The following is a 25890-nucleotide window of genomic DNA, read 5'->3' on the forward strand; positions in this document are numbered from 1 at the left end:
CGCTCGGTTCGCCTGGGCAACTCGAGTGGAAGTTCTCCTCTCCTCCTCCCTCCCTGAAATCTTCTGGGACAAGTCACAGGTCCCAGAAAATTGCCTGGCCATTGAGGAGGCTCGCGCATGCGCAGTGTGCACCAGGTTGTGACAGGTGAGTGTGTATTTATTAAAAGTCAGCAGCTACACTTTTTGTAGCTGCTGACTTTTAATAAACACAAAAACGACTGGAACTCCACTTTATAAATTTAGCCTAGTCTCTATATAAAATAATACTTCATTTGTAAGAATTTCTGTTCCCTTTTTAAAAGGAGCATATTTAAGTACATTGAGTCTAAGACAGCGTACTGAAGCGTTATAACCAAAACTGCAGACCAAAAAAAGAACTGAGGCTAGTAACCTGTGATTTTGATTTCTACAGCCTTCTATGGTATATTCTACAAATGAGCATGAAGCAAAGCAATGGATACTTATGCCTAACATACATGACTTGAATTCAAAATACATTATGAAATTTGAGCCGTGGATGCCCTGTCGGCACTACCCTTTTCACCAAAGTAGATTTTCTGGCTGGATTCATACTGCAGCATGCTTCAGCTCACAGCAGGAGTCCAGTTTCAGGTCGGATTACATGGATGAAATCGGACCTGAAATGGACCAGAAGACGCACAGGACCCCTGTGCAATTAGCCCCCGAAGCAGCTCTGGAGATGTGTGAACCGGCTCCATAGAGAGCAGGTCACAATCTATATCCGCACCCAATTCGCAATAGTTTGAACCCAGCCTCAATCCGCTTTATTCAGATCCAAAGCTTTATTCAGTGATCACATCCTAGTTACAGAAGTAATGTTTCAGAGCCATGCAGGACTCCTTCATCAGGTATGCGATGTCCGATGAAGGGGTCCGGCATGGTTCCGAAACATTGCTTCTGTAACTATGATGTGATCACTGAATAAGGCTTTGGACTCATTTTGGAGATCCTTGGTCTGCTGGTGACATACTTTTCACCCTCTGAAGAATGAAGAAGGGGGATCGCTTTCCAGAGAGCATTTGACAGAGGGTGATAAGGCGTTACGTCACCTCCTCACAGCCGGTGTCAACCCCTAACCACCACAGTGGTTGTGGAGTGCCTCTATTCAGTTACATGGGTTGCTTTCAGGGGGATAATTCTTGCAGCACTGTAACACAGGTGTTTATCTCCATTTGCTGCCTTGCAGCTTGAGGGGGAGCAGTTGGGGTGCTGTAAAAACGCAACCCTACTGTGTGTTTTTATTGTCCCATAGCCACAGGTGTGAACTTAGGCTAAAAGTGTGTGCTAACTCTAAAAATAAATGAAGAGATAAATGGGTTCTTACACAAGTTCTGAAGATGACCCTGACAAGATGGGGTGATTAACGGGAATATATTTAATTTTAACTTTATCAGCAAACCATAGAACTCAATTCTTTTTTTTAGCAATATGTGTGATTACATAATTATAGCAGTTCAGCTGAAATGGTTTAACCTTTCTTGTAAAATTGTGAAATTTATGTTCAAAATCAAATAGAGAAACCTTAATTTAGATTAACATTTTTATTAATAAAAGTAATAGAAGAAAAATGATGTGCAAAACATTATCTGCAAATATACATTAGAGAGCTTCCATACACTACAACGATAGAGGCAATTGGAAAGATGTACTTGATAAGGCCAATATTATCATAATGCTTTTTACTTAATTAAAGCAAAACACAGAGCAATAGTTATGTGCAATTATTCATAGCAACCAGTTCAGTTTAGTGAAAAGGATCTGTAAAAGAGGAATTTTAAACTGGTTGCTATGAGTTACTGCCTCAACTTGTTTGATCTTCCCCTTTATGGAGGGGATTATTTAGCTATTTATTGCTGCAATGTTATGCTGTTTTTTCAGCCTTTGTTGCAGATATATACATCTTAAAAACAGTTTTTTTTCTATGTTTAGGACACTTGAAGCAGTGGCAAAAAAAAACTTTTGTACTTCTGCATTGTCATTCATAAAAATTACATCAGTCCACAATGTGTATGTAGCTCTCATCTTAGAATATAAAAACGTGTAAAAAAACAAAACAAAAAAAAAACACTTATCAAACTCTCATAGACGTTATGCTAGACCGTTTTGTTAAAAATTCCCATATCAAAATGACAAAAGTGCGCTAAATGTCATTTAAACATAACAAGGAAGAATATTTCAAAAAGTCATTTTTAACAAGAAGCTTGTGTAGTTTTCTTTTCATCAAAGTAAATACCACCAAGAATAAAGATTAGATAAAGTCCAGTTAAATAGGATTGGTAGCAAAGGAAAAATATAATTTAGCTTTGTTAAAAAAAAAAAAAAAAAGTCCTTATATACACATTTTATTGCAGTCCATATAAAAGGCTGATGACCCTTTGAATATTAGGAAATGTCTCGTTGCAATTCACATGTTGTTTAATGCTGATGTCACTGAGCTTAAAGCACATGATACACAGGTCTGGAATCTGGGGTCTCAGGGGTGCTCGGCAAGGAGTCAGTACTGTTGGATGGAGATAAGGAGATGGAGTCTTGCAGAGGGAGAACACATTGCTCGGAAGAGGCAATGCGGTCCACTATACTAGACAGGCAGTCAAGGCTGGAGAGTGCTGAGAGCTTGTTTGAAGGAAAAGCTGTAGAGCAAACACATATAAAATGTTAGAGTTGTATATTGTATCTAGATATTTGCATATTAGTTAGCTATTTAGAAAGCATTACTAGTTGATATAGAGGGCATGTGGTCTTACAGCTACTGTGAAACTACAAGTCTCAGCACACCATATAAATATATGCCAAGACTTGTAGTTTAATAATAAAGAATAAGTAAATAGTAGTATTTGAAGTTTTCATTACTAAACATCAACTCTGTGCATTTTAAATACTTACATGTTGGTAAGTCAGAGCAGTAGGCACTTTCGAAGCCTCCATTTCTTCTCCATTGTGGGCTGATGCAATCTGCCTGGAAAAAAAAAACACAAGAAAGGGTCCCATAAAACCACTGATTCAAAGGGATGTGCTTTAAAGATCATTGACTATAACTGTCTGTGAGCCACATTAGTAGTATTCTGTGTGACACCTTGACCGAGAGCGTCGGAAAATCTCACAAGCTTTTATGACATCAACTGGTGCTAATTCAGAGGTTTCGTGAAAAACGAGCCGCATGGCAAAATTGAAATCTCACAAAAATGTGTAACATGTTAAGCATGAAGAATGGATTGAGGACGGGGGAGGCCACACTAATTTCACTGTAGATCTGTTTCCCAGTGTTGTTCACAGCCTGGAACATGTACACTAAAGGGTAACAGTAGACAGCTTCTAAGAGCCAGTTTAGATGAGAAAGAATTGGGAATTCTTAGTTTGGGCTTTGAGTACATACAACCTAAACACATTACTTTTTGAGTTTCTTAGAGTCATCTATAGTATTTGCTTATATGCATGAATAAGTGAAAGTGAAACCTGCATTGTGTTTCCAGAATTCATTAATATAAAATATCATATTACAGTAAACCATATTATACCATTGAACAACACATTATTTCAAATACAGAGGAGCTGATTTATGAAACCTGAAAATAGTAACTTAAGTGGTTACCCATAGCAACTAGTTAGGATTCAGTTTGCATGTTTTACTTTCAGTATTACACTGAAAATAGACAAAATGAATTTGGTTGCTATGGGCAACAACTCCACGTTTGTTGCTGTTCTTATACATCAGCTCCACCATGCAGCAAAGATGAGTGACACACAATGAAAAGCGATAGGTTTGTTGAACTCACCATGCCTTCTGAGCAGCTGGATGATGGACTGTTAGGCTCAGAGCAGATTTGTCCCGGGAGACTGTAGTAACTCTCGACTTGTTCTCTTAGAAGATCTTGGAGACTTTCAATGTATTTGATGGCATTTCTTAAAATCTCCACTTTGGGCAGCCTTTGGTTGGGATTTGCTGTGGTGCACCTTTTAAGGGTTTCAAAAGCATGGTTCACTTTCTTCAGGCGCCTTCTCTCCCTCATTGTAGCTGCCTTCCTTCTGTCCATAGTGGATGACTTTCTTTTGCAGGCTTTGCATGCCCACATGAGACAGTGGCCAGCCTGGTGATGACCGGTGGGTGCTCTAACATGTTCCTCTTCATCAGATTCCTGGAAGCCTTGCTTAGGAGCACCATAGACAGACATCTCATGCTCAAAGTCATCTGTAAATTCTTCCTCCGGAGAAGGGATGCAGGAGCTGTCATAGAAGAATTCAGATGGGGAAAAATGGCAACCATCTACTATCTCCATTCTCAGTGTGTTGCTGGGGATGATGAAAAGATGCGAGCTCAGGTTTAAGTGATCAAGGCTCGGGAAATGGCTTTGGAGTAGCTTTGGCTGATTTCCTCAATAATTAGTAAACCTAGGTTAAGTGTTTCTGTGGTGAAGCACCAGCTTTATATATATCACCTTTAAAGGAGGTTGGTCCACAGAGACTAATAGCCATTAGCATATCCCACATCATCCCCCTACAGGGGCTGTCTAAGTGAGCCCCTCCTTCCCTCAATGTCTGGTTTCAGTTTAATGGCTTTTTGACACTTTGCTATTTGTTTTAGGTAGTTTTATACGTATAAGGAAACACATCATATGGTTACCTCCGACTTGCACAGCTATTGTGCTTTTCAAAAAATGACCTCCAAAAGGTATTTACGCAAGCCTTTTTGTAATCTAAATTTAGTTTGTAATCAAAATGATTTTTTGTTAATTATCTATGTAATTTTTCATTATTGTATTTGTTTTTACCTATATCTATTTGGACAGAGTAAATAATATAAAGCAACAGACTGCGGGGCAGAGGCACTAGGTTGTAACTTTTAAGCAACAGATGCTTGCTGGCATCACAATTCATAATAATATTAATAACGGCATTTATTTTCAAATATTGAAGTGGCATATAGCTGTTCTACCATTTTTACAAGAAAGCACAGCTGTAAAAGAATCCATAGTTGTAATAAGACTAACGTGGCCCTAGCTACAGAAGAAAATGTAATTTGAATGTGATTATACATGTTTTTTTCTCCATAATCCTGCATTGAACCTGATCCTTTGGTGTCACAACAGTAGCCAGTCCCTGCTTCCTTGTACAGTTCCAGATGGATCCCAGCTGCTTCAGGATTCTCCACCCCTGGCTCTCTCAGCAAGTTCACACAACTCCTTGACAAGTCTCCCAAAAGCTGCAGCACATCACTGGATCTCTTAGGGGTAATTAAAGTGGTAATGAAGCCATTAGCAGGCTTCTGCCAAGGTGAAGCAACACTTGGGTCATACTGAGCTGGCAGACACATTTGGTTCAGGAAGGAGGAAGGTAAAGAGGATGTCAGTAATTCAGTGGGCACACTTTTCTGGATGTTTTTCTCACTTAGCAAGCTTTAATGTATGCCCATCAACATTATAAAACAAATAGTCACTCTGCATAATGGATTTTAAGTTGCAAAATGACTTTTTAGGAAGAAGCTGATAAAGTGAATTTGCAAACTTTTGATGTTTGAGGTCCTTAGTGGCTACCAGGACAGTGGCAGGATTCTAAGGTTGTCTGTTTTGTCACCCTCAAGATTTAGATTTTGTATGAATTAAAGTAATGGTGGGAACAATGGACTGTTAGCAAAATTCAATAGCATCTTTTATTTATTTGCACATTTGCTTGCTTATTGACAAAAGAAGTCTATGCTTATTTTGTGAATTTGTGCAGTAACTTTTTTTTTTGTCAGGTGTATTCTATGGTAATAATGGGCTTTCTTGTTATCCGATTGATTTGTAAATGGCTGCTCATTTAAATGGCTCTAAATACAAGGCAGCTATCTGTTTACAATTATGGGTAAAAGCATAGTTAATTCATATGCAGTGTCTTATTATAAGTTGCTAGTTGGTGGAGCCAGTAAGCTATAGGATAATAAAAAGAAAAAAGCATTCGCAATAAAAAAAGATTATGGACATCACTGTGTATTATATGTAAAATTAATAATTATCTTATACTTTTTTTTTTTTACTTTGAGTTTAGTCATTGCAATATTAGTTGCAACTGAATTATATGTTTCTATCTTATCTCATTTCTCATTATTTTTTATTATTGACATCCTTGTTTTTGCTTTTTCTTCATTTTTAGGTTCTTCATAATTTGAAAGCTATATGGTCTGGTTCATTAAAACTAGAGAACAGCAAATGAGAACAAAAGGGAAGTTGTTGCCAATAACAACCTATCAGGTTTCACTGTTCGTGTTACAGAAAAAAAGAGTCCTGATTGGTCGCTAAAGGTAACAACCCCCCTTCTGCCCTCATTTTTTTCTTAGGTTTTAATGAAGCAGGCCATTTGCTTTGTTATTATTGACTAGGCTTTTTTTTTGTTTTAGTGCTTTTTTTTTTTTTTATAAAAAACTAAATTAAATATAATAATGGAATTCCATAACTGTGGAATATTATAGAAATGCATATTTACAATTGTGATAACCTTTATTGCAAATAATATTAATGAGTTTCATTAGCTTTACAAATTTACACATTTTGCCTTTTTTTATGAACAAAATTGCACGTTTCAAAAAAAGAAATAATAAAATATTGATTTAAAAAAATAAAAAAAAATTTTTATTCCAACATTAGTCATACTGATGGTTGTCCTCTTTTTTTAGTTTTCTTTTGTGTAAATAGTTGAAAAAAAAATAGTTGAAAAAGCAATATTTCTTTTCTAAGTAAGAGTGCAGGTTATGAGCTGGTATTATGTTTGAAGCTCTCACTGAAGCAGAAAATCTGTGTCTTCTCTGAGTGTCACTGGTTTATGTGTGGAAACTATCCCTGAGGGATTACACTTTTCTTTTGTAAACCGATCTCCAAACAAATTAAGCACAACTAAAGCAATAGGCAAGTGGAACTAAATGGGGCGAAGGAAAACACCAACTACAAGGTCAGTTAATGGGGCAGCAAAGAATCTACGCCTCTGGGATTTGGGGATTGAAGTGCTGAAAATGGGATCACAGTGCACCCAAACAAGGTCTGGAAGGGACTCATGAAGCCTGTCACAAGATGTATTGACATGCCATCAAAGGACCGACCCTTAACCAAACTACTAAGCAGCACGTACATATATACCTTGTATGGAAATGTCAAGCAATAGCAATGATTGGTAAAGCATTAAAATAAACTTCACTTGTTACCTAGTTCCTAACTGGCAGAATAATTGTACAACTTTTATTGGTAATGTGACCTGCCCATATCATAACCTTTTAGCAATTGTTAAAATGAATTCTGGGACTGAATCATGCTGTATCATGAAATCAACAGCCTTTACGCAATGACGTAGGTTAACTTGCAGCCATATTCAATTAAAACAAGTATTCAGGTATCTGTATCAGGATACACATACATATATGTTTCTAGTTGGGATGTTTGTAAAAATTCACGCCTAAGATTTTCACCTCTGAGTTCCAAATGCTCTTTGGTAGGGCAAGTTTAAATTCAGTAGACCAGTGTGAATGTGTGTGTGTCCCTGGCGCAAGGCGTTAGAAGGCTCTGGGCTCTGGGAACCCTGCACACTTAAGCAAACAAATGACTACCTGCTAGAGCTGCAGGATGAATATGTGTGGAGGACAGCTGAAGAAGACATTGGTTTCTGCTTGGGGTTTGACTCCCAAGGGAGATCAAAGAGATGAATACTTTTAGCAGCTCTGGGAATACAAGAGGCTGCTAGTTCCTGCTACATTGGGAGGAAACAACACGGACAAGAGTGGGGTGAAGGAAAACCTTTACATAACCCTTCTCCAGGCCATATCCAAAGTTTATACATTAGTGTGAAGTCCTTAGAATTATTACAATATGTGTCGTCTTTAATTATGGTGGCAGTTGTAGTCATAAACACTCACACTACCTGTTTATATAGATAGCTAGATATGTTAACAAGAAAAAATATAATTTCTAGCCATGTAGACTGTTTTAAAAAATATCAATTGTTATTGTAATGTATCATTGACATGTTCTTATTCTGACTTGTTCTCATTTTTTAAATCAATTGTAATAAAAAAATAATAATAATAATAAAAATTATAACATTTAAAGTTACTTATTAAATACAATCATTCACTTGCCAAAGTGTTTCTTTAGGGATAACACAAAATCAGACCTAATCTGACCGTTGGGGTTATTTACTAAAACTGGAGAGTGCAAAATCTGGTGCAACTCTTCCTGGAAACCAATCAGCTTCCAGGTTTTATTGTCAAAGCTTAATTGAACAAGCTGAAGTTAGAAGCTAATTGGCTACCACGCACAGTTGCACCAGATTTTGCACTCTCTAGTTTTAGTAAATCATCCCCGTGTTTCTCTTAGAATATCACAAAATCTGACAACTGATTTATTTGAAATTTTTCCACAGCTTTGTGTTTTTACAATATAGTATATTGGTTATGTAGAGTAGATGAACTGAAATGTGGAGTTGCCATTATGCACTGGACTTTTGAAGGCAGAGGTTCTGAGGATGTTGCTTTCTTTACTACCTAGTACATCGCTGATCCGTAACATGTATGCACCCAGTTAAGTCTGAAAAATCTGCATGACTGTAGCAATTTGATAATTATGTAAATTAACATCCTTAGCGTGTTTTTCAGCATCCATATTAAAGTTCCAATGTTATAATATCTTCCCTGTGGGTTTTGCTATGTCATTCTCTGTATTCAGGCAGAGAACAGTGCTGAGACGAAGCTGCTTTACAAATGGCATGTTGCTCTCTGTAAAAGTGTCAATGATTTAAACAGAAGGCGTCAAGACTCTGATTTCCACTGCCAATTAGTAGGCAATGACATTACAAATTTGAGAACTGAAATTGGCTTCTGCAGTATCCTAGACTGCTTTAGAGCACCGCGATCTTCCTTGTGATGGGTTCAGTTTAACAAATATCAAATTACAATAGAGTTTTAGAAAATAAACATTTGAGAAAAACAGTAATGTTGTTATTTCAGTTTTTTTTTTTTTTTTTTTATAAAATAGCTAGGAAAAAGCTAATAAAAATAAATAGCACAATATTATCTACTCTAATCCTGGGATTGGTTCAACCTCAGTAATAAAGCAACAGATGATAAAAAAATAAGTGATAGGGACCGCTCAAGGGAGAAAAATATATAGCAAAAATAATATGCAAAACAAAACTGATTTCACCATCACAATTTCTCAACAATCATGAAAAACCAACTATACTTATTAAAATGTTATTTTGTAAGTTAATTAAAAAAATACACACATATTACTAATCATGGCATGACCACTAAATTAAATAGTATAATAATATTGTTCAACATTACAATAAATCCCATTTAAATATTATCATTAAACAATTTTATTTTATTTATTTTTTTCACCCTCACAGGCTGGATAGGTGAAGCCACAATTATATACAAGTTCATCAAATCCACCTTCATGAGTGTAGATCAATTTATCACAAGCCCTGTAGTCTAAACTTATAGAAACTCAGTCATCAACTGCAAATGTCCAATGAATACATGCATATATAATATACTGGAAAATAAATCAAGAGAAGTACAATTCCTTGTTTTTATAACAATAGCCAAATGATTTTCCTTATGTGACAGCTTTAGGACCGCAATATATCAGACTTGATGGCTTACAGCAAAGAGACAGTCCTAAGATCTTTGGAAAGAAAATGAATAGGACCATGATATTCCAGTTCAGTAAAAAGGTTACCATTGGCTTCTAGGGCAAGTATGTTGGCTCCTCATATATGTCCTACCAACATGTCACTACTCACAAAGCTAAAATGTGACATGTGGCTGCATCCATGAAATAACTGGCTGTTGAGTATAAAGAAGGAGCATGTAAATGGACATAAGGAATACCTTTCCTTAGAATTCATCATCTACTCTTCATTTCTCAGATTTTAACTAGTCAGACCTTTTTATGGCTGATATGATTATCAGATATCATTGTCTGTGGTTTTAAATAAAGCCCGGTGTGTATATATTGTGGTTGACTTACAAAAGGAGTAGAGTTTTTCACTTTACAATGTAAGTGCTAACTACTGTATACACAATTAACTGGTTCTAAATGCAGAAAGCAATCTATGCATTCGGTAAAAAACTTCTTCATACAGCTCCCCCCCCCCATAACTTACCTGAGCCCATTCTTGATCCAGTAATGTGCACAAGATCAGCAGCTCTCTTGGCTCTCTCTCTCCTCATTGGACAGAGAGGCAAAAGTGGAAGTCAATGGCACCTGCTGCTGTAAATCCCAGCCAGTGAGTGAGGGGTGGGACCAAGTTACGCTCTGTGCGCCAATGCACACAGAGTGGGAAGCTCTTGCTATGGGGGCACTTGGCAGAGGGAGGGGGGAGGAGCTGCTCTATGCAAAATCATCACACAGACCAGGTAAGTATAACTTGTTTTTTATTTTATAAAAATATTTTTTTTGTCTTTAGAATCACTATAATGCTCAGTTAGCTGTAAAATGAAATGAGGTGAAGCTATATTCATTTTGAATACCCAATCATAGGAAAAGAGAAATAAAAAAAAAAAAGGATTTTTGCTTGTGTATGATTGGATGATTGATTTACAATCATCCAGCCACCGTCATTATACTGTGGCAGGTTGGCACAGCTGCGTGAATCACCATAGGTGTATGTTCAATGGCTTAAGAGCTCTAGGGAGCGTGCATGTGGCGCAACGCCGGAGCCGATGCGACGGCGGCCACAATGTCCATAAATTCATAGTAAGAATGGTTTCAATCTATCCCCTAATTTGTATATAACTTTTGGGCAAACTAATCAATATACGCTTATTGCGATTTTTTTCCCCAAAAATATGTAGAAGAATACATTTTGGCCTAAACTGATGAAGAAATTTGTTTTATTTTTTTTAATTCATTTTTTGTGATATTTATCATAGCAAAAAGTAAAAAAAAAATTTGATTTTTTGTTTAAAATAAAACCCACAGAGGTGATCAAATACCACCAAAAAAAAGCTCTATTTGTGGGGAAAAAATGACATACATTTTGTTTGTGTACAGTGTCGCACGATCGCGCAATTGTCAGTTAAAGCGATGCAGTGCCGTATCGCAAAAATGGCGTAGTCATTAAAGTGGGCAAATCCTTCCGGTCCTTAAGTGGTTAAACACAGCTTCACCTTATTCACTAAAAACGACCACACACACAGAGCGAATATCTTTCCTGCAACCAAGAGTTTCAGGAGTTGCAAGAGTTGCAGGAAAGATATTCGCTTGATTCCTAGACAGTGTTGATGCGGGAATCCCTCCTGCAGGGGCATTGTCTTCTCCTGGCAGGGGAAGGTGGGGGAGGATGAGGGAAGCTGACCCCACTGGGAGATGGCCGTAGCCATTAGCGATAATCACAAGTAAAATCTGGCAGGCTGGTTTTACCCAAGTTGATCAATCAAACATCTTGGTACATTCAGCCTCCCCATTAACAGTTGGAATCAGCAGTAACTGGCCAAGATTTGAACTGTGTATCGCCAGCCTAGGCTAAGTGTACATTTGCTGACATAAATAGCAAATTTAACCAATAGTGTACAAACAGTTTCATATAAAGTTTTGAGCAACATAAAGGCATTTCTAGTTTGTATTTTTTCAAATTTTATTTTTGAAATATAACATGCAACTCAATTTTGATTTCCATATATATTTGTCTTGCTTTTATGGTATAATGTAGAATTAATATTTAACAATCCCAGAATGTTTTATTCGGTAGAAGTCAAGCCACTGTTTACTACACATTTATAATCACACTATCTTCCTATTCAGAGATGGCCAAGTTTTTAAAGTATTCTTCCACTCCTAATACACCAATGAACTTAATTTCAGCATCTATTTTATTGTACTTTAACTAAGCAAAAAAAATACAAAATCAAATTATTACCAGTTGCCACCAATCTGGTTTTACCAGATTTACCAGAATTCTGCTTGGTCACAATGGGCAAAAAGAAAAACAGGTTTGTGCTCCTATTTATTTTTCCAGTTTTAATTAATGTCTGACAACGATGTGTGCAGGAACATAGGCATGCTTTCACAAATCTCTTTCATGCCTCCTGGTCAAATTCTTGTTAATTGAATTAGTTCATTCATCTTTTCACTGGTTGGCTGTTTTTGTTGGTAGATGAGGTTAATACCTTGCTTGATTAATCTATAAATATATAATTAGTAGCACCTCTGCTTTTAAAGTTGATAGCTGCCTGGCTGTTATGCTGATTCTGTAGCTTCAATATTATCTGAATTACTAACCCAGAATGAACATGCACATAAAGAGTTACAACTTCTCTTTGATGCCGCGTACACGCGATCTGAAATTTGACCAGCAAAAGACAGATGAGAGCTTTTGGTTGGAAAATGCAACCGTGTGTATGCTCCATAGGACTTTTGCTGGCTGAATTCCCGCCAGCAAAAGATTGAGAGCAGGTTCTCAATTTTTCAGTCGGAAAAAGTTTCAAACGGAAATTCCAAACGTCTGTAGCAATTCCAACGCGCAAGATTCCTACGCATGCTCAGAAACAGTTCGACGTATGCTTGGAAGCATTGAACTTAATTTTCTTGGCTCGTTGTAGTGTTGTACGTCACCTCGTTCTTGTCGGTCGAAAATTCAGCGAACTTTTGTGTGACCGTGTGTATGCAAGCCAAGCTTGAGCGTAATTCCGTCAGAAAAACCATCCAAGATTTTTCAGACAGAAAATCCGATCGTGTGTATGTGGCATTTGACTTTCTAATAGGCATGATTGTTCCAGGTCAGTGAAAATGTAAAATAGTGAAGCCACATACTACCAGGCAACTAGTATTTTCAGAAGGAGTTCAGCAGGATGGCAGTTTTCATATTCCCTCAGTACAGGTTTCCTTACTGTATCATCTGTAGAGTTTGCCACATAGGTGCACAATAATCACCCCAATGCTCTAACTCCATGACTCTTGTACTACTTTAATGTGAGAAAAAAGTCCTAGTATTGTACTGAGTTGATCTTCTAAATTCTCTAAAGTGCTGTAGAACATGATGCTCCTGTATTGCAGAGCAATGTTGATTATGACAACCTTTATGTAAATATCGCAAGAAGTAATGCATAATGATATTAACATAAAAAATGAAATAAGTTATAGGTAGTCTGCCTATTTTATTATTATTATTGTTATTTATATTATTATTATTATTATTATTATTATTAATGTATGTTCCACTCAGCTATGAAATCTACAGCAGGAAGCTATCCTATTTTCTATTTAGCAAAAAAAAAACATGAAAGGAAGGTATAAAATATCACACATAAAATACCATTAATTATTTATGAATTAGCCATCAACTTGCTAAAAGCAATGGAATCATTGGTAAGAATCCACTGGAAAAGTTGTAAAGGCTGCAGAGCAAAAATAGTAAATTTAAAAATAGTAAGAGATTTTAATACTTAAATTGAAATTGCAATTACAAATTACGTTTAAAAGTTCTCCAGTATCTAGTGTTAACTACATAAAAAAAAAAAAAAAAACTAAAAAAACTTTCAATTGATTTATTTCCAGTAGCTGCATATTGCAGCTACTGGAAAGAAATCAATTTAAAGTTTTTTTTTTGTTTTTTTTTTTATGTAGTTAACACTAGATACTGCTTTCTCCATATTTTTTATTTTTTTTTATTCCCTGTGTGTTGCTGTTGCTAAATTGTCCTTCACATCTTCTCTGTAGAAACTGTTTTCACTGAGACAGTAAGTGAAATGTCTAACAGAGCCTTGGATAGCAAAAAATAAATAAAAAAATAACAGGAATTCTAATCTTTCCACGCTCAATCTTACAAAAATAAAATGAAAAGTTTTGCATGGCAATTGCTTTACAATTTTGGTTCCATCTTTAACCTAGATTTTCACATTTTTGTGGCTTTTCCAATGGATGTAATATTGTAAACATCATGAAATATCAAGCACATGCTATATTTTTGCACAATGGATATATGTATGATATTGCATATCTCATGCTGGTGGTTGGGATTCATTTATTATGGTGCATATGACACACTTGAAAAGCCACTATATGATATGCTTTGGACAATGGCCAAACAGCAAAGACTATTTATCACCCCGCCCAATCACTTGTTACTAGAGTTGGAGAACAGATGGAGGCACCCCCTGAATGAAACTGCAAAAGTGTGGTAAATGTTTTGCACACAGATATTTAAAGATCATTAAGGATGTGTAAAGGCGAGAAGAAAATCACTTGTGCTGATTAACATATTTCACCTAGACTTTCATGTTTTTGTCAGTGCTTCCACCAGGGGGCAATATGTTTTATAAAACACAGCAAGGTCTATTCATTAGTGACTTTTTTGTCTTGTGAATATTAAAGGTTATACGCAGGCAGATTGGTTATCAGCAGAAAAAGATCCATGTAGATCTAATCCCAATTGCTAAATTCTCATTAAACCTTTAACACAGCATTTAAATATTTTTGAAAATCGTTTTTAATCTTTTTAAATCTAAAGCTTTTCATTGAAGCACTACTTGATACTCCTGCAACAAACACCCTCCTTTAGGGAGTCCCTGTTATGTGTGACAACAATCTCCACAGTGTGCTGCTGCTTTGTCAATCTGTCACATGTACCCAATATAGGCTAAACGTATGGATGAGTCCAGCTCTCCCCCTGAGTGCTGTGGGAGGGCCCAAGGAGATTTTCCCCACATTGGACCTGCTTGGTCATTGTCATGAGCCGAACACCCCCCACCCCCGTTCGGTTTGCACCAGAACACGCGAACAGGCAAAAAGTTCTAACAGACATGCGAACCCTATTAAAGTCTATGGGACACGAATATGAAAAATCAAAAGTGCTAATTTTAAAGGCTTATATGCAAGTTATTGCCATAAAAAGTGTAAGGTGACCTGGGTCCTGCCCCACAGGAAACATGTATCAATGCAAAAAAAAGTTTATAAAACAACAATTTTTTCAGGAGCAGTGATTTTAATAATGCTTAAAGTGAAACAATAAAAATGAAAGATTCCTTTAAATATCATGCCTGCGGGGTCACCTTAGTTTGCCTGTAAAGTGGCATATCTGTGCGATGTACAGAACAGTGAAATTTACATTTCTAAAGGAAACATTTTTATTTAAACTTGCTCGACCTCCCAGCAATATCGATAGAAAATCAAGGAAATACCTTCGGGTATGGTATGGATAATAAGGGGAACTCCATGTCAACATTTAAAAAATGTTCCCTATCCCAAAAAATTGGCCCTTATACCAGACCCTTATCCAAGCATGTAGCCTGGAGGTCAGAGGGGGCAAGCGAGCGCCCCCCCAAACCATACCAGGCCACATGCCCTCAACATGGGCATGTGGCCTGGCCCCCCCCTAAAGCACCTTGTCTTCATGTTGATGGGGACAAGAGCCTCTTCCCGACAACCCTGGCCATTGGTTGTCGGGGTCTGCGGGCAGGGGGCTTATCAGAATCTGGAATCTGGAAGCCCCCCCTGTGAATATGTATCGGGTAGATTGTACTCCTACCTGTTCACCAAAAATACAAAAACCACAAAAGACAGTTATTGACAATTCCTTAATTAAATAAAAAGTGTCCTGCAATGTCCATCCATCACCAATCACTCCACCCGATGGACCCGAAAATTGAAAAAATATATAAATAAAAAACTCTGCCTCCATAGGAGGGCTCCCGGCGACTGCTGTCTTTTGCCTTTGACAGCTCTTATATAGGCAAGGACAGGGCCACCCACTGATGAAACCAGAGGGGGTGGGGTCACTCGGTTACATCACCGGGTGGCCCCACCCTTGCCTATATAACAGCCGTCACAGCCAAGAGACAGCAATTGCCAGGAGAACTCCCATCGAGGGGGAGCTTTTTTATTTCCTTCTATTTCCTTCTATTTTTCGGGTGATTGAAGATGGATGGACATCGCAGGACACTTTTTAATTTTTTCCGTTTTTAACAGCTTGCCGACCAGCTGCCGTCATTATACTGCTGCAGGTTGGCACGACTGCAGGAATTCGCCATAGTTGTACTCTGGCTGCTTTAAGAGCGATAGGGGGCACATGTTTGCTGCAACACCAGAGCCGATGTGCGTGGCCGGCGGCCATGATGTCCGCCACCCACGCTTGATTGCTCCACAGAGAGCTAGAACGGGGATCCGTGTATGTAAACAGACAGGTCCCCATTCTGACAGGGGAGTAGAGAGAGATCTGCTGTACCTAGTAATCAGGAACAGCAATCTCTCTCCTCCTCCAGTCAGTACACTCCCCCTACAGTTAGAAACACCTCCCTAAGGAACACTTAACCCCTTGAACACCCATTAGGGTTAACCCCTTCCCTGCCAGGGACATTTATACAGTAATCGGTGGTTATTTTTAGCTTTGATCTCTGTATAAATGTCCCAAAAAGTGTCAAAAGTGTCCGATCTGTCAGCCGCAATGCCGCAGCCCTGCTAAAAATCACAGATCACCGCCATTACTAGTACAAAATAAATAAATAATAACAATTACATAAATCTATCTCCTATTTTGTAAGCAAAGAAATTGTAAAGTATACACTAAAAGCCAATACATACCCAAAATAAACAAATTACCCCAAAAAATACCCCCTGCAACACAAGCTCCCTTTTTAAAAGAGAAGCCTTGCTGCAAAAAAGCAATTTCACCTAAAATAAAGGCCCTACCAAAATAATTAAAACTCCATATACTTCCCCTGAAACAAAAAGCCCATATTTATAAAGGAAGGTCTTGCAGCAAAATAAAAAAAAGGTCTGGCATGGATTTTTTTGGGGGGACCCCATACCAATTTTTTTAAAGTTTTGGTATTTAGTTTCACTTAAATCCCCCCCCCCCATCTGAATGTGTATCGGATACAGTGTACCCCTACCCAGTCACCAAAAAAAGTGTTAAAAACGTAATAACCACAACAGACAGTTTTTGACAATTCCTTTATTAACCACTTAAGAACCGAAAGGATTTGACCCCTTAATGACCAGGCCATTTGTATGTTGACAGGGCCAATTTTAGGTTTTGGCTTTTTTTTGCTGCCAGGCTTCCCTTGGAGCTTTGTTTTAGGGTTGGGTAGGCCACATATCTTTCAATATTACAGGGGTTCTTTGACAAAAAAAGAGGTGGAATCTGGAGGCTCCCTATTTTTATACATATACACACTTCCAAAACACATTTTATTAACATCCCCAAAAGTACATCAGTCATGGCATCCAGTCATGTAATCCAATCGCAGTGTCCAGTGATGTAAATCCAGTAGCAATCATGAAGACCTGTCACCAGCCCTCCCCCCTTTAAAAAGCCCCCTTGTTCCACCCTTCACAAGGGCCTCTTCCCCACCTCTGGTACAACTGATGTAAACTACTGACATAAACTGATGTAAGCTGAGGTAAACTGAACTGAACTGAACTGAATATGGATGTGCAAACTGATATAAACTGAATACATTTTTTTCTTTGAAAAGCATGCTCAGTTCAGTGAAAAAAGACTTCATGTGTGTACCTAACATCAGACAGAAGGGTCAACATCTGATGGCAGGTGGAGCATGCAAGCCATTCATATCTTTGGCTACCATCTCCAAGGTGCCTAAAGCATGGATTGGCAGATTTGAGATCTGGGTAAATCTAAGATCTTAGCATCCTTTAATAATTTAAAACTAACAGCCAGTTTTATGGAGGAGGCATCGATTGACATCATTAAGTCTCTTTCTCACGTGATGCTAAATGCATCCACAGGAAGGGAAGCTCTGTGGTTTATGCCTTGGGTGGCAGACCCATGACCAAGACAAGGATGGTGTAAAATCCCATTCAAAGGTCAGTCCCTCTTTTGGAATAAATTGGATTCTCTATAGCCAAAGCAAAAGGTGGGAAATCTAGCTTCATCCCACAGTATGGAAGACTGCTATGGCAGAGGATCTGTTAAAGCCAGCAGCAAAGATTCAAGGGCCTATAGGTTGGATAGAGAGTTTAAGAGATCCTAAAACAGTTCCGGGGCAGGGAAAAAGTCCAAGAGGGCAGCTTCCACTTTGGGGCAGGAGTCCTAAAAAATGCTTTTGTTGTTACGCCCGCCCATGTTTGGGCTGCACAAGTTTTGGTAGGTGTGGGTGCAAAAGATAGAAAATCGCTGGGTCCTGAACACTGTTAGATACAAGCACTTTTGGAAGTTCCTCAAGCACGCAGGGACATGTCTTCTATACATTAAGGTAAAAAACCTTCTGTGCTACAGAATCTCCCCTCACCCCCTTATACTTACCTGACCCTGATTTCAATCCAGCTCTATGCCCAAGAGCAATGGCTCTCCCTGCATTCACCTTCTCACAGGGCAGATTGATAGCAGTGGGAGACATTGGATCCTGCTGCAGGCAATCAAATTATGCACAGACAGAGTTTAGGACTGAGCCCACATGATTACCCACATGCAAAACGTTTTTCTATGGGGGCACTTGACTAAGAGGAGGAGCCAGGAGTTCCGGCTGTGGGGGACCAAGGAAGAGGAGGATCGGGGCTGCCCTGTCCAAAACAATTGCACAGAGCAGGTAAGTATGACGTGTTTATTATTTTAATGAAAAATAAATAAATAAAGCTTTACAATCACGTTAAAGTTAGCATTGCTTCACGTTGTTCTTTTAGTCAGTTAACCCCAATAAATATGTGTTATACCAATAATAAAACAATACATTTATAATTTTATTCTGATTATCTTGATTAAACTTTAATTGAAAAACAAATATGTTTATTTTAGAATAAATATGTTAACATAATATATGACAAAAAAAGAAATATATGATATGATGCAAAAAAGAAAGACATAGCCCACAGCTGAATCCCTTAGTAACTCAATCTCCCCATGTTTGCATGTTTGGAAGCTCACTCATGTCTTAAATGAGCAGGGTTTACTCCTGACCACAAAACGTTTGACAGAAAAAAATGGCATATTTGACATGTAATTAATTCTCTGATACACTAGGCAAAACAAGCAGGGAAATTTTCTGATTTGTAATTAAGAATATAAAACTGTCTTTGCATAATGCAAAACAAGGAATGAATTTGTGCTGAATGTGAAGGAAATGTTAATATTTTTTCCAGAATAATTTCAGACCTAGATCTTTGCTTTCAAAAATGCAAATATCCTAAGCAGTACCTATTATTATAATTATTATTAATATTTAATTAGGCAGCACAGAGAGCAATGATGGTCTGTTACAACGCAGAAAAACCAAATTTTCAGTTACAGCAATGAATGATGTTTCCTGATTGGGTGCTATGGGTTCCTGCATTTTGCACTTTGCATTTTGCCTTAATAATTAAGGTTGAAAGTCCACCTTTATTTTTATTTTTTTGCAAGTAGTGCCCATTTAATGACACAATTGACTCTTCATGTTGGCTGGCATGCAGATTCTATCAAATGGGGTTACTGTTGTCCACCAGTTCTTGAATATTGCATGGGAGTTTCGGCTCTTCAGATGATATACTGTCCACAATAGAAGAAAGACACTGGAGGCTGCTGGAAGCTGAGGACTCATGAATAGATCCTTCTGAAAAACAAATGTCAATGCAAGTGACAGATGCTGTAACTGTGTTTCCTTACAGCTAATTTAGCTCGTAACAATCATATGTTAGTATAAATCTATGTTAGTGCTTTGCAAAGAAAGATGAGCTAAAGCTGCTCATAGACATATGTTTTAAAGCCCATCTCCAGGCTCCAGGATTCTCTCAACGCCATAGATGACTCTCTATCCTGGTTGGTTCCAAAGTGGGTACCACCACTTAGAAGGTGCCCTGCTGCGACATGCACCCAGCACTGAAAGAACAAAAATATTACAGTGCACACATGCAAAACTAACATTTTCCTCCAGCAAGGCTTTTTAAAAACACCTAGACATTTTCAAAAAACATTATCAAAAAATATGGGGATTTGGTCACACCATTTTGCTATACGGTGCTTAAGCCCACTTACTGCGACAAAGTACCCCATGATTAGTGGGTCCTACACTATCCATAGACTAAGAGATCCTGCTTCTCTGAACCATGGGAGCTATACTCCTCTATATGGGAGCACCGTATAGCAATATGATGTGACCAAATCCCCATATTTTTTGAATATGCTGGGGGGTGGGGTGGTTATTTTTACAGCCAGATATTGACTGTCAATGCATGGGGGTGTGTGGGTGGGTTTATTTTTACAGCCAGCCATTGACCACCAAAACCACCAATGCTGGGGGAGGGGGGTTATTGTTACAGCTAACTAATAACCACCAATGCTGGGGGAGGGAGATATTTTTACAACCAGTCACTGCCCACCAATGGTGTGTGTGTGTGTGTGTGTGTGGGGGGGGGGGGTGATACAGACAGACTAGCCAACAATACTGAGCGGTGATTACTTTTACATTGTGCTAAAGGATTTAGATAACTACCACTGACCACCAATGAAGGGGGGGATTATTGAGGCCACTTACACCAGTTCTGGCGGTTATTATTACTGCCAATTACACCAGTGCTGGTAGGTAGTTACTATTACCGACACTGAAACCAATTTTGGGGCTTATTTAACATCCACAGTACAAGTGATAGTCACTGCTTGATTGGTCACACCTTTGGGTGCTCATTGGGTGGCACACTAGGAGCACCACTTTTTTCTTTTTTACTATCTTGAATATTTGGCTCCGGTTTTTAAATGTTGGTAACTATGCCAGAGATAGTGTTTCTGTGCTTGTGCACATTGGGCCGATTGATATGCTAAGTTCAGTATCTCTGCATAAAATTGCAACTGTGCTTACAGCTGCTGCTGCTTGCCCTACACCAGCTATTTCTGCTCCCACCCCTAGCATACATGATGTTTCATTTCATAATGATTTCGAAAAACAATTGTGATATATTGGGGGTATTAAAATATGATCCATCCCAGGTGCCAAATATGCTAGGTATGTCACTGCCTACTGGCAGTATATTTTGCCTTTTTTATACATTTTTAGCTGTCTCTAGGCCTTTCACAGGACACAGAAGGTTTTCTTTCTCATTGGATCTCCTCCTATGGTGGGTGGTCCTCAATGATGTTAGCACCACTCTCTGCATAATTATGTGTGTGCATATAGCCACGTGTGCCCTGAAGGGCACTGGACCATAATATCCTGCAGTCAGAAGATTTTCTCAATCTTCCAGGTTGAATGACATTTGTCAACATTTAAAAGTTGAAGACATCTAGTGGCAGAAAATAATTACTGTTGGTACAGCACCGGAGAGCATGTAAGTTTTGCAGCCAGTGCCTGGAGTTAAGCTTTAGCTTATTGATTGCAATACTTTCATTTTAATTTGCCTTTTAAATAACAGTCAAGTGTTGCTTTTTGTTTGAAATATTTGACAATAAAATAAATAAATAAATAATAATAAAAATAATAAATAAATTGTATAACTGACTAGCCTACACATTAGGCTTGTGAGCAATTTCTGCTTCTCAGATAAGACATTTAGACACTGACACCAATGATGTTTTAGCTATCTGTAAGCCTAAGTTCACACTGATGTCGGTTTGAACTTCAAACCGGCATTGCAGTCCGATTTTGGGGGCGATTTGACAGACATCTGTGTGGGTTTTTTCACAGATGACTATTCAAATCGCCCCCAAATTCGGCAAAAGCAGTACACTTGTGGGAATCAGTGCGGTGCCACAAAGTCGGCCTCACACTATTTGGGGCAGTGCCATTGCCAGCAATAGCCGACGATTTGGCATGCGATTTGGCAGGGGGTCCCTGAAACCTGAAAGTTATTTTAAGTGTCTCTTTGTGTTAAAAAGGTTGAGAATATATGAAACATCACAGTATAAAGCCATGCACAATGTTTGGGTTTACCTTCTTTAAGATTGACATCTGAAATTGCGGAATGATTTGGAATTTTGTGCCAGTCACTATGGCAGCTACTTAAGAAATCTTCTCTCTGCATTAGGGGAAATTATAAAAAAATAATACGTTACAATAAATATACATGAAAATCATAATACATTGTTCTCTGCTTTCCCGGCGTTTTGTTCTGCTACTGTATACAGAGCCATGTCTATGCTGTTTCTTGACAATGGAAACAAATCTAAGACAGTTTTTGCTTTCAGGTTTTATTTTAACTAAACTCCAGAGAATCCTAAGTCATTATTCGTTTTTCTATTTGGTCCACTTCAAATATTGATTCTAATGCTAATCATACAAAAAAATGAACTTTCGTCTGGCAAAATATCAGATGCTCCTTAGGCCGCGTACACACGGGCGGATTGTCTGCCCAACTTAGTCCGCTGAACCGTGTTTCAGCGGACAATCCGCTCGTGTGTGGGCTTCAGCGGACTTTTTCAGCGGACAATCTGACGGACTTAGTCTTTCGGAATTTCCGTAATTTTGTCCGTCCAAACTTGGTTTTGTCTGTCCAAACTTGGTTTCAGCGGACAGTCCGCTCGTGTGTAGGCAAGTTGGACGGACTAAGTATGGCGCATGCTCAGAAAGGATTTACATGGCCGAAGGTTGCATTGCAGTGTATTGGACGTTGTTTTTCTAGTCCCGTCGTACGTGCTGTACACGTCATCGCGCAAGTTTTCAGCGGACTGTCTGTTCATCGTGTGTGGTCAAGTCCGTTCATTCAAAATTTGGACGGACTGTCTGTCGGATTGTCTGACGAACTTAGTTGGGCAGACAATCCACCCGTGTGTACGCGGCCTTATTCTTCAAAGAGTTTCAAAGAACATTATAGCCTCTGACTTATTTTCTAGACTGTTTATATTATTGATGATTTTATTTTTATTATATTATTATTATTATTTTCTGGTTTTCCAGGTGCATTTTGGAAATTATAAAAAAATAATACATTACAATAAATATACATGAAAATCATAATACATCGTTTTCTGCTTTCCCGGCTTTTTGTTCTGCTACTGTATACAGAGCCATTTCTATGCTGTTTCTTGACAATGGAAACAAATCTAAGACAGTTTTTGCTTTCAGGTTTTATTTTAACTAAACTCCAGAGAATACTAAGTCATTATTCGTTTTTCTATTTGGTCCACTTCAAATATTGATTCTAATGCTAATAATCATACAAAAAAATGAACTTTCGTCTGGCAAAATATCAGATGCTCCTTATTCTCCAAAGAGTTTCAAAGAACCTTAAAGCCTCTGACTTATTTTCTAGACTGTTTATATTATTGATGATTTTATTTTTATTATATTATTATTATTATTATTATTTTCTGGTTTTCCAGGTGCATTTTGGATCCTTGTTTTGGCTAAGCACCTGCATTCATTTACAAACCCCCCAACTGCAGTTTCCTACAGAATTCATATGAAAGATTTTTTTAAGATCGGACACAATTGGCAATAGAAATATAAGATTATTGCTAAAACCTTGACTGCTTCATCTGTAAAATTTCCTAGCTCTGGCCAAAATTCTTTCTGAGGGCTGGTTCATACCAGATGCAATCCAGTGCATTTTTATTCTGTTTTAAGACAGTGTTTTTAATATGGATTTCAATGGTCCTAATTCACACCAGTGCAGTGTGTTCCATTGCAGTCAACAAAAGTAGAACATGTTGCATTTTTTCTATATGTAGTACATCTGGAATGTGATAAAACACATTAAAAAAATGCAGAAGAATGTACTGGAAGGCGTAAGAACGTATCGAAATGCACATGTCCTTAATTGATATGAAGAAAAAAAGAGGAAAAAAACACACCAGAACACATAAAAAACATATATTCAGAAATGCAACTGGAAAGCAGAAATTATGGTGTGCCCTGAATGGTTTCTATGGCTTACAAGGTCCATGTAATATAAATAATTTGAATAATATAAATGTATCTCTTACAGGCATCTAAGGTTCTTCTTATTTACTTGCAATTACAGACCTGATAATATTACTTTTAAGTTTAATTATTAATACATATGATGCCTATTTTTAAATCTATGGCATTCATATAAGCATAAATGGTTTGTACTTTTGCTTGTAGCTTGCCAACAACATTACATTATCACAATATGCATTTGAATACCCTTTTTATGTTTCCAAATTAAAGTGTTTTTCACTAGTTCACTTATAAATATATGTATTAGTAACACTGCTGTTTGTGGACAACAATAGCGAGAAAGGGACTTTTTACTGCAGAATATATTCTGTATACTAATCTCAAGGAGACTGTTACGGTCTGGCTGTAGGACAGTTCGTGCACTGTTCTTTGGCTATTTGTGCTATAATTGACAGGCTTGACATAAGTTTTCAAGACAGCTGCAGCAACACTTAAATTCTTGGCTGAAAAACGGCTGAGCATTAACATGCACTTCTCTTTCATGGTACAATACTACATTTCAGTTTTTAGAACTGCGTTTTATATTTTGCTGTCTGTTCATTTTTGTTAATAGGTTTAACGGGATTCTAGATCTCATATTTTTGCTATTCTTCTTAAATAATTATTTTATTGTATTTGGAGTACTGGCAAATTATGTAAATGGTGTTTGCTGGTCTACAGGTGACCCTCTTACTCCTCCAATAGAGCCAGTTCAACAACTGAGGCCCCAACATGTTCCATAGTGCATAAGAATTGTAATTCTTTAGCTCATATTGTAGCTGAATTGATCTGAGTTACAATTCTTTATAAAATGTCAGAGATTAAATATTTAAGCATTAAAAAACAGCTTAGGTGTTTTTTGTGTTTGGTGTTAGACAGTTCTGAAGTGGTTTTTATGAAATTCAACTGATAAAACGGAAATCCAAACTTCTTTTAAACATAGAAACCACCAGATTATACTGCAACGAAATATTGAAGTGTTAAACAATACTGATTAGATATTTTTGCACTTGGATAAATGTGGAGCAGTTGAGGTAATGCAGCCCTTTACAGAGTTACCCTATGGTTATGCGCACTCTTTAATTTGAGTTCAACATGTTGTACTATAGACTGCACCTCAGTCCTCATGTTTATTCTATCCATCATAACCTGGTGGCTTCTATGTTTAAATGCTGTGTGAATTTCAGATTTATCAGTTAAATGTCTTAAATACTATTTTAGAACTATCAGCAATGCTCTCATCAAACACACTCGATTGCTTACACTGACATCCTTGGGGTTATATGAGAAAGGCGCATCGTCTTTCTGGGGTTTGTCCTGTTGATCCAAGCTGTGAAGGAGATCCTGGAGCCTCTCTATATAATTTATTGCGCTGCGAAGGATTTCAACTTTTGGAAGTCTCTGGTTTGGGTTGGAAACTGTTCTTCTTTTCAGAGCCTCAAATGCTTCATTAATTTTCTTTAATCTTCTCCTTTCCCTTAAAGTAGCTGCTTTCCTCCTGTCTGTTGGTGCTGACTTCCGCTTGCAGGTCTTACAAGCCCAAATCAAACATTGTCCAGGACAGTGGGGTTGTAGGCCAGGTGGGGCAAACACATGCTCCTCTCCACTGCTGTCACTTCCAGCGTCTCCTGGTATCTGATCCTGACAAGGGGACAACGTACCATCGCTACCTGGATACAGAGGAGAGCCATCTGTCATTTCCAGTTGTTGTAGGGCCCCATTATCTCCTTCAAAATAAAAGAAATAGGAATTGGTTTCAAAAAGGTCCATCATTATGCTTTGCTCTTGATTACTGAGGCTGCCTGGTTGGAAACGTGTGCTCAAAACAGCACAGCCCTAAGGAATTTAATTAGTACAGTGACATAAGTCTCAGTCTTTATATAGCTACTGAAACTCTATCCAACTTTTATCTGTCGCAGTGCATCACCCTCCAAAACTGATTTCAAGAGTCTCCTGGGTGTAGCCTTCTCAGCTGTAACAGCTATGGATTTGAAATTTCCCTTCAAGGTTATCAAGGAAGCATATGGAAATTGCAACATTCAGGGATAACATTAACTTACTAAAAATAATCAATCTGACAAACT

At 37.9% G+C, this 25890-nt stretch overlaps 2 protein-coding genes across 2 annotated transcripts; both read right to left on the reverse strand.

Annotated features, from left to right (window-relative positions):
* Positions 1-1547: 1547 nt before the first annotated feature.
* Positions 1548-4429, reverse strand: MYF5 (myogenic factor 5). Its single transcript, XM_077471944.1, has 3 exons — positions 3795-4429; positions 2905-2977; positions 1548-2651 (listed from the first exon to the last, which is right to left on the reverse strand). Exons 1-3 carry the CDS (start codon positions 4293-4295, stop codon positions 2458-2460), a joined length of 768 nt encoding a protein of 255 aa, XP_077328070.1. The 5' UTR covers positions 4296-4429; the 3' UTR covers positions 1548-2457.
* A 14101-nt stretch (positions 4430-18530) lies between these two features.
* Positions 18531-25654, reverse strand: MYF6 (myogenic factor 6). Its single transcript, XM_077471945.1, has 3 exons — positions 25070-25654; positions 21839-21923; positions 18531-19528 (listed from the first exon to the last, which is right to left on the reverse strand). The coding sequence occupies exons 1-3, from the start codon at positions 25577-25579 to the stop codon at positions 19395-19397; spliced, it is 729 nt and encodes a 242-aa protein (XP_077328071.1). The 5' UTR covers positions 25580-25654; the 3' UTR covers positions 18531-19394.
* Positions 25655-25890: the final 236 nt, after the last annotated feature.

This window comes from Lithobates pipiens, unplaced genomic scaffold, assembly GCF_037356315.1.
Source record: "Lithobates pipiens isolate NorthernLeopardFrog02 unplaced genomic scaffold, aLitPip1_a1.2 Scaffold_8, whole genome shotgun sequence".
Lineage (NCBI taxonomy): Eukaryota > Metazoa > Chordata > Amphibia > Anura > Ranidae > Lithobates > Lithobates pipiens.